This window comes from Typopeltis vanoorti, chromosome 5, assembly GCF_054136105.1.
Source record: "Typopeltis vanoorti isolate ZY-2024b chromosome 5, IOZ_Tvanoo_1.0, whole genome shotgun sequence".
Classification (NCBI taxonomy): domain Eukaryota; kingdom Metazoa; phylum Arthropoda; class Arachnida; order Uropygi; family Thelyphonidae; genus Typopeltis; species Typopeltis vanoorti.
This window is the reverse complement of record NC_143553.1, coordinates 165,996,248-166,011,668: the sequence shown is the minus strand read 5'-3', so window position 1 is coordinate 166,011,668 and position 15,421 is coordinate 165,996,248. Positions and strand designations below refer to the sequence as shown.

General features: G+C 37.8%; 1 protein-coding gene across 1 annotated transcript in view; it reads left to right on the top strand.

The window, feature by feature from the left end:
- LOC150107031 (MFS-type transporter SLC18B1-like) overlaps window positions 1-15,421 on the top strand; it is a 195,076-nt gene that overhangs the window by 81,958 nt on the left and 97,697 nt on the right. Inside the window, exon 6 of the mRNA XM_090393543.1 lies at window positions 15,265-15,355. Within this exon, the coding sequence (XP_090249669.1) occupies window positions 15,265-15,355 (91 nt within the window). The remainder of the gene's footprint in view (window positions 1-15,264; window positions 15,356-15,421) is intronic.

Here is a 15,421-nt window from a genome sequence, read left to right as displayed (position 1 = left end):
GCGGCCAGTAATGAAGGTTTGCCATCGTTATCAAAGAACGGTAGCATAAAAGAAATGAGTCAGTGTACTAGCTGTGAAATGTACGCTTTGCGGAGTGCGGTCGGAGTGTGGTTAGATGATAATAAAGGATTGAATGTGTGTAGAAAATGTAAGGAGAATGCGGAATTGAAGTGTATTTCGGATCGTGAGTGTGATATTTTTGTCAACCTTCAGAATGAAGGAAATAGGGATATGACAAGAAACGGCAAGGTTGTACATGAAAATTGTGAGAGTGTGAATGATAGTATAAATGGTTTCTCAGAGAACAAAAAAGATGAGATAGATGCATTGAGTGAGATCGCGTTGTTGAATAGTGCGATAGAAAGAGCAAAACAGCAGCTAGAGTGCATGAACAAAAGTAGACTGAATGAACCAACCAATAATAAAAGGTATGACAGGAAAAAGAGACGTATGAATGTGAACATGAACAAAATGAAGGATAGAGTGCTGTATGGAGACTCGTTAGTACGAGGTGTGTTAGTAGAGGATTTGACAAAATCGTACCAACCTGGTGCGACCATAAAGGACGTAACTGCATCTATTAGAGAGCAAAAGGAAAGGGTGAAAGAAATGATTGTTGTAGCAGGTACGAATGATTTGAAAGGAGATAAAATGGAAATGATAGAAGACCTGAATGAATTGTTTGAGGTAGCAAAAGAAAAGAGTGAGAGAGTTAGAATGATTAGTCTTTTGCCACGGTATGACAGTGAAATGTTTAAAAGGAGGGCTATAATTGCAAATGACTTTATGCGTGGGTTATGTATGACGAGTGGTGTGGAATTTGTGGAGTGAATTTGATGGGCGAAAGGATCTATATAAGATGGATGGCTTGCATTTGAATGGTTACGGTGTAAGAAGACTTGAGAAAGTGTTGCTGAATGTAGTGGATGTGCAAATTCAGGGAAACTAGATTTGTTAGGGGGGGGGGGAGTAGAGATACAGTCCTTATGGAGGCAGTTGAATGTAAGAATGAATATAATATGCCAGAGCAAATAAGGACAACAAATCTGAGTGGGATAGTTAATATAAGGCATCGAGGTAGGGTTGGGGCTAATGGGGGTCTTAAATTCATGTACACTAATACTATGAGTATTAGGAACAAGAAGGAAGAGTTTTTGGCCATGGTTGGCACTTCCAGACCACAGGTTATAGGTATTAGTGAAACATGGCTGACTGTAGATGATATAACTAGTGGGATTGAATGTGATGGGTATAGTGTGTTCAGGAATGACAGAGAGAATAAAATGGGGGGAGGAGTATTGTTGATGATAGCTGATGAGCTCCAGCCAAGGAGAATAGAAGTTGAACTGCAGGATAGAGAAAAGAGCACATTTGAGGCCATTTGGTGTGAGATTGTGGCTAGCAGAACTAAATATACAATTGGGTGCTGCTATAGACCAGGTGATGGAAAAGATGGTGGTGACAGTATGCACAAGCAAATAGAAGAAATGGGTGGAAGGAGGGTGATTATTATGGGAGATTTCAACTATGCTCGCATTGATTGGAGTGAGGAGAGGACACACGGGAGGAAGGAACTGGATTTTATGCGGTTATTAAGGGATAACTATCTGCGACAGCATGTAATGGAAAATACTAGGGGTCAGAGAGTGCTTGACCTAGTAATTACATCTGAGGATTTGGCTGTAACAAATATGACCACATTACCACCAATCGGTGAGAGTGATCATAGGGTCTTAACTTGGGAGGTGGCTAAAGGTGTAGAATTTTCAATTAAGACAGGGTACATGTGGAATTATCGGGCTGGAAAGTATGACAAGCTTAGGAGTTTGATTGGTTCAGTGCCATGGCATGTACAACTGCAAGGACTAGAAGTTGATAGTGCATGGGAGGTAGTTAAGAAGTGCTTGCATGAAGCAATGGCTGACTGTATACCTAGAGTCCGAATAATAAATCAAGTAGGGGTTAAATGGATGAATAACACCATTAAGCTTGAGTTGCAAAAAAAGAAACAACTATGGAGGGAATTTAAGGAGAAGGGTGACCGGCAGGCACATGAACGGTATAAAGCGCAGGCCAGAAGGGTGACGAGTGTGGTAAGAAAAGCAAAAAAGGATTACGAAAGAACATTGGCCATGCAGGCTAAAGAGAATCCTAAACAGTTTTTTAGATATGTAGCAAGTAAAAGGAAAAATGTACATGGCAGATTGATTTTAGAGAATGCCGATGGTAGGGAGGTAACTGAATCAGTTGAGATAGTTGAGTTACTGAGTGAGCACTTTGCAAAAGTATATCATCCAGGTGGTGACATTGCAGAAACGAATAAACCAGTAGATTATACGGGAATTGTGGTTAATGAAGTGGAGGTGAGTAGTCTATTGCATAACCTCAATGTCAATACATCTGTGTGATTGGATGGTATACCAGCTCGTGTTGTACGAGAAGCAGCTAAAGAATTGTCAGTACCCTTGACCATTTTGTTTAATTTGAGTCTCGGGTCTTGGTTAGTCCCGAGCGGGTGGAAAGAGGGGAAAATAGTTCCACTGCATAAAGGTGGTTCCAAGACTGCTGTTGTAAATTACCGACCGATTAGCATATCAGGAATCATTGTCAAGGTCTTAGAGAAAATAGTCAAGAGGAAAATACAAGATTGGATAGAAGAAAATGGGATACTGTATCGGGGACAGCATGGTTTTGTGAAGGGTAGGTCATGCCTCAGTAACTTGCTCACGTATTATAACACAGTGACGGCTGAACTGGATAAGGGTAATGGGTTTACGGTGATTCTACTGGACCTTGCCAAGGCCTTTGACAGGATTCCACATGGAATTCTAATCAGTAAATTGCAGCATATGGGAATGGACATAGGGTTGGTGAGATGGATAGGAGGGTGGTTGACGGAGAGATATCAGAGAGTGGTTTACTCGGGAGTAGAGTCCACAAGACGGCCTGTGACTAGTGGTGTGCCACAAGGATCTGTTCTTGGACCACTGCTGTTTAATTTGTTCATAAATGATATAGGAAATGATCTGAGAGGAACAGTTCATTTGTTTGCGGATGATGCTAAGTTGGGTAGGGCAATAGTGAATGCAGATGACGTCAAAATTTTGCAGGATGATTTGGATAGATTGGAGGTCTGGGCTGAGGAGAATGGATGTCAGTTTAATGTGGCAAAATGTAAGGTTATGCATTTTGGGGTGAAAAGATTGGCAGCAGTTTACTGCATTGGTGGAACCCTGCTCCAGGAAATTGATGAGGCATGAGATTTAGGAGTGTTGGTAGATAAGGAATTGAAATTTAGGGGACACATTGCAAAAGTGACCAAAACAGCTCATCAAATCACTTGGTTGCTGAATAATACGTTGACAAGCAGAGACAAGCAGGTTATTGTTCCTCTCTATCAAGCCTTGATAAGACCCCATCTAGACTACTGTGCTCAGATTTGGTCACCTAGGTTTCTTCTTGATGGGGAGGAGGTGGAGAGGATCCAGAGGCGAGTGACCAAGATGATAGCAGGTCTGTGGAATGAACCGTATGAGAACAGGTTGAGGATTTGTGGGTTGCAAAAATTGGTTGATAGGCGGAGGAGGGGAGATATGATTGAGACATTCAAATTACTGAAGGGTTTCTATAAAATTAATTCAGAAGATATTTTTGAGAACAGGGCTGGTTGTGGGAGGACTAGGGGACATCCATGGAAACTGGGCAAAAGTGTGGTTAGTAAAGGTGTTAGAGCTGGGTTCTTTACTTTTAGAGTAGTGAATGAGTGGAATGCGCTCCCTGAGTCTGTGGTGGATGCTGTGACAGTGAATGAGTTTAAGGCGAGGTATGATAGATACTGTATGAATGTCAAATAGTTGTGATGAATATGATTTGGGTCCTCCCTCGATGAATCCGATGACTCCCTGGAGTTGCCCATAATAATAGAAATAGTAATAATCTTTTCCATGGATTATTCAACCATTTTTATGGCAGCTGGGAGTACAAGTGTTTCGCCAATGGTGTGTGGTCTCGGTTTCTCCCATAATGCAAAGCACATCTCCTTGCGGACATGTATACTGCTATGCATTAAGGGAAGGGCCACAAGGAGTGATGAGAGCTTAGTCCACCTTTGCTCGGAGTTGCCTGGTGTTGCACTACCTTACCTCAGTCCTGAACATATTTTTAGGTGCAAACTTTGTTTGCTTACACTTGGATAAAGGATTAAACTAAATTTGTTATAGTCTAACCAAGTGAAAAATAAACTTCCAACATCTTTCTCTAAATCCAGAGTAATTCAATAATAAGGTGGTACACCTGCTGCCTTAGTATCTCCACATTGGGGTTTGCCTCCCACTGACGAAACCTCAATTAAGGTTGAAGCCGGTCTGGGTAGTGGCCCCTTCCCTTAATGCATAGCAGTATACATCTCCACAAGGAGATGTGCTTTGCATTATGGGAGATATTGCGACAAGGAGTGATGAGAGCTTGGTCCACCTTTGCTCGGAGTTGCCTGGTGTTGCACTACCTTACCTCAGTCCTGAAGATATTTTCAGGCGCAAACTTTGTTTGCTTACACTTGGATAAAGGATTAAACTAAATTTATTATTGATTTTGTTCAGTTAACTATTTTGACATCAAGCATATATATATTTTAGTTCTGGCATGTCAAAAATGTTAAATAAATATAGAAAGGCTGCAACATGTCCATGATACATTCATGCATTTGGATTTCAAGTTATTCTAATTTTCCTTTTCATATTTTGCAAAAGCATTTGATAGGATGCCATATGATAAGTCAGTGTTTAAGTTGCAACACATGGGATTAGATATCTAGTTATCAAATTAAATTGGAAATTGACTGTCTGATATACAATCCGAGTTGTGTATAGGGAGCAATATTCAAGGAAGGTCACAAGTGGGGTTTTCACAGGGATTGGTAACCATTATAGGAATGATAGTCTCTGTGTTGCAAGTTGATATTCAGTTATTTGCAGATGATGTGAAGCTTGGAAAGGCTATTAGTAATAGTGCCAATGTGACAGCCCTTGAGAATGATTTAAATAAGATTTCCAGATGTCAGTTTAATGCAACTAAATGTAAGGTTTAGAAATTTAGGATCCAATGATGGGAGGGTGTATACTCTGTTGGTAGAGCTATACCAGAAGAAGGGGATGAAGTAAGAGATCTTGAGATGATGGTAGATAAAAATTTGAAGTTTGTGGCACATATTATGATGGTGATGAAGGTAACCCCAGAGAATTGCTACAATATTAAGAAAAAATTTGACCATTAGGGATAAATGAGTGGTGATTCCATTATTGTATAAAGCAGTGCTTCCCAACCTTTTTCACGTCACGGCACACCTCACAAGCATAAATAATTTCACGACACACTATGAAGAAACATTTTTCTATTAACATGATTAATTTCTTCTATTTCATACAGGGATTCAATTAATAAGATCTTTCTTTCAAATATTTTTGCATTATAATACATAAACATTCCAGCTAGACATTTGTTTCAGATAAGTCTTCTTATGCAGTCATAAGCACGAAACAAATGGAATGAAAATACCTAATCCATACATCCTCAGTGATTGATATTTGACATAGTTTTTATATTGCATCTATGAACTAAATTGTCAGATTTGACTCAGTGAAACTGTGATTAAATTTTTAGAACACTTATTTTATAAAATTATGATGTGAAAATACAAAAGTAAAATTAATTATACACCAAAGAATTACTGACTATGTATAAATATGCTAATAATAATAATTTAATGACAAAATAAACATTTTAAGTATTAATATAAATATCTACAATATTCTTTTGCCACAGTTAATACATATATTTCCTTCTTATTTCAGTGAGATAGTTGGGCTTGTTTCTGTGAACACAACATTTTTATATCTGGGTCTATGATTGAAAGAGCTACATGCAATTCATGATCAAGACTCTTCAATGATGATCTCTTAAATTCTTGATAGTGAGCATAGAAGAGAAACTTTGTTCACATATTTATGTTGTAGAAAATGTTAAAAGAATGTTTATAGCTTTTTTGCCGATGGATGGAAACTCCTTTTTTGCAGTTACCCAGAATTGAGATAATGGAACATCTTTAAACTCAACTTCAAGGGTACGATCACTTTTTAAGTCTAATAACTCCTCCTACACGCAATTCATGATCAAGACTCTTCAATGATGATCTCTTAAATTCTTGATAGTGAGCATAGAAGAGAAACTTTGTTCACACATGTATGTTGTAGAAAATGTTAAAAGAATGTTTATAGCTTTTTTGCTGATGGATGGAAACTCCTTTTTTGCAGTTACCCAGAATTGAGATAATGGAACATCTTTAAACTCAACTTCAAGGGTACGATCACTTTTTAAGTCTAATAACTCCTCCTTTTCTTTCACTGATAAATTGAATGCCATGCGATCTAATGAAGATGCAAAATGGATTTCGAACTGAATCGAATTTCTTTGTCTCCGTTAATTCAAAGTGGTGATGAAGCTTTCTCTCAAGCATGCATAGGTGTTGATCTACAAGTTCTAATAGTTCTTTTTTAGGATTCGAACTACAAGGGAAACATTTCAAGGGAACCATTTTTCACCACATCTTTCCAAAGTTGAATTTTGTTTTTGAATCCATTAATTTTGTCAGTGCTAGTTAATGTATTCTCAAGTGGTCCTTGCATTTTTCAATTGAGTTCATTTAGGTATTCAAATATGTCAGCTAAGTAGGCCATTTTTTGCAACCAGTAATTGTCTTCCAACTTAGCTGAATACTGAGAGTTGCCTTCAAAAATTACTTTTAATTCTTCTTTCGACTCATGAACTCTGGACAGAACTCTCCCTCTTGACAGCCAAAGAACTTCAATATGGAACAACAAAGATTGATGCTCTGATCCCATTTCATCACATAAAATTGAAAAAAGATGCGATTGAAGTGGTCTACTTTTGATCAAATTCACATTTTTATAATGTCATTAAGTGTGGACTTTAATTATAGAGGTAAACTATTTGACATGAGAGCTTTCTCTAAGAATAAAGCAGTGTATCATTTGAACATCAGGGTTTTCAGACCGAACTTTGGATGCCAAGCCTCTGACCCTTCCTGTCATTGCAGCCGCGCCATCTGTACATAAAGTTATGCAATTTTTCCATGAAATTTTGTTTGTATCAAAGTATTCATTGATCACTTTAAAGATTTCCTTCCCAGTTGTTTGTTTCTGAAGTTCTTTGCAGAATAAATAATGCTCTTTCAACCCTTTCTCATCAGGAATTCAAACAAGTGCAATTAGCTGACAACAGTTGCTATCATCTGTGGATTCATCAACCTGTAAGGAAAATTTCTTAACTTCACAAATTTTCTGGATTAGTATTCCTTCTATGCTAACTGACATGTCTTCAATGCACCTGCTGATCGTATTAATTGAAAGCAGTACTTTTTCAATTTCTTTTACTTCATCGATTCCAAGCATAGTTTTGACAATTTCCACGCAAGCTGGTAAAATGAGTGATTCGGCAATTGTGTGAGTCTTCTTGACTTTAGCTATCAATCTCGCGACTTTGTAACTTGCTTCTAGAGCTCCATTAGATACTGTTGTGGATATCAAATAGGCATTGTAACTAGGGCATCCAAAATACCAGAACATGCAAAACTATTTTAGGAAAATGCCTATTAATGACAGAAAATATATGTTTACCAAGCTTAAGCTATACAAAGTACACATTAATCATCTTGTAACTCATAATATCAGCGTCCATTGTCCAAAAAATATCTCAGATACCTTTTGATTCCGAAGAAAATATATTACGAAAAAATGGTTAACTATAAGAAAAAAAATGACTCACCAGTGTTTATTTTATCGTGCAAAGGTACTTCTTTCTTGTATGACCGTTATAGCTTCAGCTAAAATTAATGTTATAGATCGACAGTAACAGGAAAAAGCGTCTTTGTCAGCAAATAATAACAATTCGACTCATGTTCCACAAACTATAATATTGGTTAAAACACAAATTCAGAAAAAGACGCAATAAGACATTCCCGCTAAGGTGTTTTACGCAGACCACTTAGCAACACTGAACATCCACTTGAACGCCGTTCTTACAAAAATGATACGCTCTTGAAACACTTGACTGGTACTCTCACAACACATCAGACGAGTTGGAACTGAAGCAGAGTGATGATCTTCTGAGTCGTAGATGCAAAATGTGAGGGAGGGAGTAATGGGAGGAATGGCACCTATGACATTCTGGGAGGTCTCCTTCACACGTGTGTAGCTAGAAAAGAGCAATAAAGCAAAAAGGGAACCACTCGGTAGCCTAGCCCTCCGGTACCGTCGCCCCATAATCAGGACTTTGCGGTTAAATTTTTTGCAGCACACTTCCAGTCCTTTCGTGGCACACCAGTGAGTGCCGCAGTACGTCTGTTGGGAAGCACTGGTATAAAGCACTTATCAGGTCACACCTGGATTACTGTGCTGAGATCTGGTCACCAGGATTTGAAGAGAATATGGAGTGGAAGGGCATGATCAAGACATTTAAACCAATTTGAGCAGTATTTACAGGATTTACACAGGAGAGATTTTTCATCTAGTAGAACAAGGAGAAGGACAAGAACAATAGGCCATCCCTGAAAGTTGCAAAGAGTCAGTTAATGGGGAAGTGAGAAGTTAGTTTTTTGTATAGTTTTAGCTTTTTGTTGGATTATGATATCATGATGAGGCAAAGTTGGGGAGAATTATAAGTTCACCACTAATATTCATTTCCTTCAGAAAGATTTTAATAGATTTGACTTGGACAGAAGAGTGGGGTTGTAGTTTTAATATTAGTAAGTGAAGGTATTGCACTTGGAAGTGCAGAAATACAAGGCTCTGTACTATATTGACAATGATGTACTGCAGAAAGTAGATGAAATTCAAGGTTTGGGAGTGATGATTGACAGCAGAATTTAGAGTTACCCATCATGGTGCCACTATGATATGAAGTACTCTACCATGTAAGGATAAGGAGATGATTGTGCCATTGTATAAAATAAATCTGCACTGGTCAGACCACACTTGCACTGTTGTGCTCAAATTTGGTCACCTGGTTTTCGATGTGATGTGGATACATTGGAGAGGATCCAGAGAAAAGTGACTAAGACAACATTAGGATTCTGGAATGCTGGCTGTGAAAAGAGGTTGAAGAAATGTCGATTGCAGAGTTTTGTGGACAGGAGGAAAAGAGATGATATGATAGAGATGTTTAAGTTAGTGAGAGGATTTTATCAGATTAATCCAGAGGAGATTATAAAAAAAAAAGTAGAAGAGAGAGGAAGAACCAGAGACCATCCCTGGGAGTTGTGCAATAGTGTGGTGAAGAGGAGCTTGAGGAGTAGATTTTTTACTTGGAGAATTGTCAGTGAATGGAATGCGGTAATGGAACATGTTGTTAATGCAGGGAGTGTTAAGGATTTTAAGATTCAACATAAGATTTGTTATCAGTTGAATGAGCCGCCCATGATCAGTCTGCTGACTCCATGGAGGGTGTAATAATAATAATAATTATGCCTATATATTATCCTATCACTGATTTTGTACTGTTGATAAAGCTCCACAGCATGGAAAAGATCAACTGTTTTTTTTTTTTTTTTAAATTAGACATAATTAAATTAAAAATGTCCTCATCAATTGTATGATTTGTTAAAGACGATAAAACAGCATATTTATCTCCACTTTCTCAATATTTAGGTGTTATATAAACAGAGTCAATTGCTATATTATCTGTGATATCATCTAACATTTTTTTTTCACCTAAGAAAGATTGTAAACTTAAAGTGCATTAGTATTGTGGATGGGGTAAGAGTTAGATAATAATAATTAGTATTATTATTCAGGCCTCCATGGAGTCAAGAGACTCATCGTGGGAGGTCCTTACTAAGAAACACAAAGTCTGTCATACCACTCCTTAAACTCATTGACCGTTCTCGCTCTCACCACTCCATCAGGCAATGCATTCCACGGTTCAACCACCCTCCACGCAAAGAAACCACTCCTCACCCTCTTGCTCACAGTTTCCTTTCGTAACTTCCAGGGATGGCCTCTTGTCATCACTCCTTCCCGCTGTTCAACCAAGTGAAAGAACTCCCCAGTGTCCACCCTGTAACTGCCTCTCAACAGTTGAAAAGTTTCAATCATATCACCTCTCCTTCTGTCCACAAAACTCTGCAGTCTACATTCCCTCAGCCGATCCTCATTATTAACATTGTGTTAATTTTCCTTTCCAAAGTTAATTTATCTCCTTCAAATCCTGAGGAACAAATTTGAGAACAATAATCTAAGTGTGATGTGATCAGGGTCTTATATAGCAGAACGATAACCCTTCTATCTTGCAGGTCAGCGTCCTTCTCAGTATTGCAGCAATCATGTGGGTTACGTTCACCATCTTTGCAATATGCTCCCTGAATTTCAGTTTTCTATCAATCATCACCCCCAGATCACTTGCCACCCCCATGCCTCCAATACAGCTCCAATCGAGTATGCAGCCTCCCATCGATGTATCCCAAACTTCAAGACTTTACATTTTTACTGCGTTAAACTAATAACCCATTCATTTGCCCATCTGTCTACTTTATTCAAATCCTCTTGCAGGGCTACCACATCTGCACTATTACTAATAACCCTTCCCAGCTTCACATAATCTGCAAACAACTGAATATCCCCTTGCAATCCATTGACAATGTTATTGATATAATGGTTGAACAATACATGTCCCAGTACTGAGCATTGTGGAACCCCACTTGTAAACCTTCTGCCTCCTTGATATTGTCCCACCATACACAACTCTTTGATACCTATCAGACAGCCAATTCTGAATCCAGTTGACTACTTCCACATCTAAACCCATGTGCTACAACTTAAGTATCAGTTTATCATATGGCACCCTGTCAAATACCTTTTGAAAATTAAAAAAAATGGCAGTATATGCCTTTCCCTCATCAACTGCTCTTGTAACTTTATTATAAAAGGCTAGCATATTACTAAAGCAAGAGTGCCCCTTAACGAATCCATGTTGATTCTCAGAGATATCATTATCCTCCTCTGCCCAATGCTGTATATATAATCCCTCACTAAATTTCTCCGAGACCTTAAAAACTACTGATGACACACAAACTGGCCTATAATTAGACACTTCCAGTCTGCTACCCCCTTATGCGATGACACTATCTTACTTTCCTTCCATTCCTTAAGAATCTTTCCCATAGACAGACTTTTCACTGAAAAGCCAGATCAGCAGAGCTGTAAGTTCTTTAGCACATTCTCTCAAAACCCATAGTGAAATACCATCCAGTCCCACAGTTTTACTGACATCCAGAGTATTTGTCAGTATTCGGGACACACTCTCCTCTTGCACCTCTAAACTTTGAACCTGCCCTACCCCTCTAGTATTAAAACCTTCTTCTCCAGGATGAGATACTCCAATAAAGTGCTCATTGAATGACTCCACTATGTCCTCTGCATCAGTCACTCTATTCCTATTTTTATCCGACAATGTCATTCTTCCACAATAATTTCTCCACGTACTGGCCAAATAGCTAAAAAATTCCATAGGATTTTCTTTGGATCTTAGTGCTAATCTCTTCTCATATTCCAGTTTTACCTTCCTCACCATACTGGTCACTCTCCTGGCCTTTGGCTTATATTCTTCATGCGTCTGCTATCCATCCCTCTCCTTATATCTCTTCCATAATCTGTTTTTCACCTGCAGTTCCTGTTTGATATTGCTTGTCATCCACTTTACACAAATTGTGTTCTCTTCTTCACTCGTGGAATTCAGCTTACTATTGCTGTTAACAAATATTCTTTCACCATTTCTCAAGCACTAATGATATCCCTGCCTTCCAATTCCTCCTTCCATGAAACCTCCCCAAGTTGACATCTAAGACTGTTATAATCACCTGCCTTATAATTCCACATAGTTCCAGTCTCTTTGATACTCCTACATGTCTATTCATCTTCCAAGTCAAAACCACATGGTCACTCTCTCCAACTCGGGGGAGAGATGTCATCTCAGTTATTATCAGCTCTTCTGATGCTGTGACCCAATCCAAAACTCTTGAACCTCTTGTTCTCTCTGTTACATATTACCTAAGACATTTGTTCTTCAAGAATTCTAGAAATTCCATTTCCTTATTACTACATGCATTTTCCTCTTCCCATCTTATAATGCTGCAGTTAAAATCTCCCATAACAATCATTCTTCTTGCACTTGCCAAGCTCAACTGCCTAAACATCTCCTTCTCCTAACCCTCTGTACTCCTTGGCTTGTAGCAACACCCCACTAAATATCCTGTCTTGCCCACCTCTACCTCACAGTATATGCTTTTAAAACCATTAGTGTTACTGCTTCCGAAGTCTCCACTCTTAGAGGACATAAGTCATCACTTATCATGAGCAGTACTCCACCACCGTGTTTTCTCTTCTTATCCTGCTGAAAAATGCTGTACCCTGCTACTTCTTTTCCTGTTATTATATCATCCTCCGTCAACCAGGTCTCAGAGATCTCAATAATCTTTGGCCAGGCTGATGTTATCAGTGCCACCAATTCATCTCCTTTATTCCGGATACTCCTGGCATTAGTATAAAGCATAAAAATGTCACTGCTTCTATACCTTTCATTATCCCCTCCAGACACACTGGACTCAGTATTACCTGATATCGTCCCCCAAGTACCGATTCCCACAAGAGGCCACCCCTACTACCATCCACCCTGGGAATTCTAGTTTCCCTGTATTGACACACTGACTTGTTCAAAAAACAAGAATCTCTCCAGATGCCTATATCCTTCCTCATTCAAATGCAAGTGGTCTTTCATATGCAGTTCTTTTCTGTCCTAATGCCCTCCAAGCATCAACATATTCCAATCCTCTCTTCTGACACATTCTGGCTATTATGCTATTCATTATTACTGCTCTTCTGCTAAGCTCTTCATTATCATACCAATTCCAACTGGATAACACACACAATTTAGAAACTCTTAATTTAGAAACTCTGCCTGAGAGATCAACCATACAACTTTTTCAAGCCAGTTGAGGCTTCCAGTAAGCAAGGTGGTAGTCTCAGAGTTTGAAATTCATCTTCCTCATTAAGACATTAAAAAACATGAATGTTTACAGTGGGGATTCAAGCTTTTCACCTAATGGCTGGAAAGCAGATTTGTTAACTACTGAGCAAATCAGGCTGACACTGCATAATATGTACTTTTTTGTATTCTTCCTGTAATAATGGACTAACATTGTCAGACATGTCATGTATTCTTCAACATAATGTGTTTTTGGAAAAGAATATTATTATATTTTATTTCTTTACTGATTGTCAACAAACATATACCTGTCAACAGCTTTTGCATATAAAAAAAAATTCTGAAAAAGTTGCATCTTTATTATCTTTTGCAATTTCAGAATTTATTAAGTACAGTGTTTCAAGTACTTTTAGAGTATCTATTACTGAATGATAAACGAGAATCAGTATTCGATTTTTTGAATTCTTCCAGATTGCACTTGGGGTTGCATAAAGGTCAAAGCTGTATAACTTGTAGGAGACTTCCACATAGCGTTTTAAGGACTTTGCAGAACCAGCCATTGCTTCTGTTCTAGTATCCAATCCTCACCTTCTTATTCAGCATCCTCTTAGTAGGTTATCTACCTGGATAGTAAACAAACAAAGATGGGGTGGATATTGCAACTAAATTGTATGGTTATTGTCTTAAGCAAAAACAAAATGGTGATGATGATACAATATTATGGAGTTCCATGCTAAATGGGGCATTGTCCAGATAAACAAGATCCCCCACTGTTTTCATCATGGAAACTAGAGTAAACAGCAAAAAGTCAGCTGTTAAAACAGACTCCAACTCAACATCAGTAGAATTCAAGAGTGACACTATCAACATAAGAGGCATCAATTGGAAGAAGAAGAATTGGAAGGATACCAGATCAACATAATAGGTGTTACCAAAAACTAAAATAAAAACAGGTGAGATCCCTCTAAGCAACAAATACAAGATGTTATATTCAGGCAATAATTCTATTCTATTCCCTCAGCATATGGCTGGTGGGGATAGCTATATGCTACCGTACTAGGGAGATGATTATGAGCAAGGTGGTTTCCTGTTACCTTCCTTTCTATAGTATATTTATGATTGTAGCCGTGCACGTGTTTATGGGACTAGTTTGCATGTTTTGAGGGATTGAAAGCCTGAGTTACAGGGAGAAAAAACCCTACACCTCCATATGAGACCAGTTAACTCATCTTTAGTCGAAAGAGACCAGATAAAGGTTTCTCATGTCATAGATGGGAATGACACTCAGGTCTTTCCGACCAAAGGGCTTCATCTATACCGACTGAGCTACAGAGGCTCTCAGGCAATAATGATCAAGGGAAATAAGACGTATCTATAATATTCAGCATTTAACACAAGGATAATCTTCTTACATGGCAGGCAGTATCAAGTAGAATGATGTGGTAAAACATCAGAATGGGGAATGGGAGAATGAAATCTTATTTGTACATATCATCCCAGAGAAGGTTCTACTAAAGAAGATGTGAATGAAATTTTTAAGGCATTAGAGAAGACAGCTGGTACAAAGAAAACTGTAAAGTTGGTCCTTGTTGGAGATGATCTAAACAGCAGAGTATGAAATATTACCAGGCATACAGAAATATTTGGGAAACTTTGGAGAAAAGAACAATGGATAGTCAGGAGTGACAAACTACGTCAACCCCACAGAATCAAATACTGAGCTCATATTATTATATTATTATTATTATTATTATTACCTGAAAGGACTTGAATAAGACACAGCAGTCTTATTCAAGTACCTTAGTGCCATTATCTACCTAAATGGCAGGGTAGGAGGGAAATGACATGAAGGTAACCAAAATGTAATTCAAAACAGAAAATATAAGAGAGACTGTAAATAGATAGAACCTGGTATTATTGTATAGAGTATGTTCAAATATATAATATTTATTAAAAACAGAATGTGTAATTTCATGTACAAATTTTTTAAAATAATTAATAAGTGATAATTATCAAAATTATTAATGAAAAAATATTACAGCGAAAATATTTGTTGTTTGAAGTAACCCAATTCTGTAAGCTTTGTATGAAAAAAATACTATGAGACTTTTTTTTAGAATTCTTCCTATCAGTTTAAAGGAATATAACTTAACACAAAGTAAATTCAGAATGCATACATTTTGATGATAGGTCTCAATTTTATTTCTGTTTCAGAGGATTTATAGGTTCTTTTGGTGGATATCTTACAGGACATATAGGCTACAGGAATACAACACTGGTTATTCTGTGTTTTGAAATATTTGTGGTAAGCGAGTTTTATTGCTAATAATGTATTCTATACAACAAATATTTTAAAAGTATTTCTTATTAT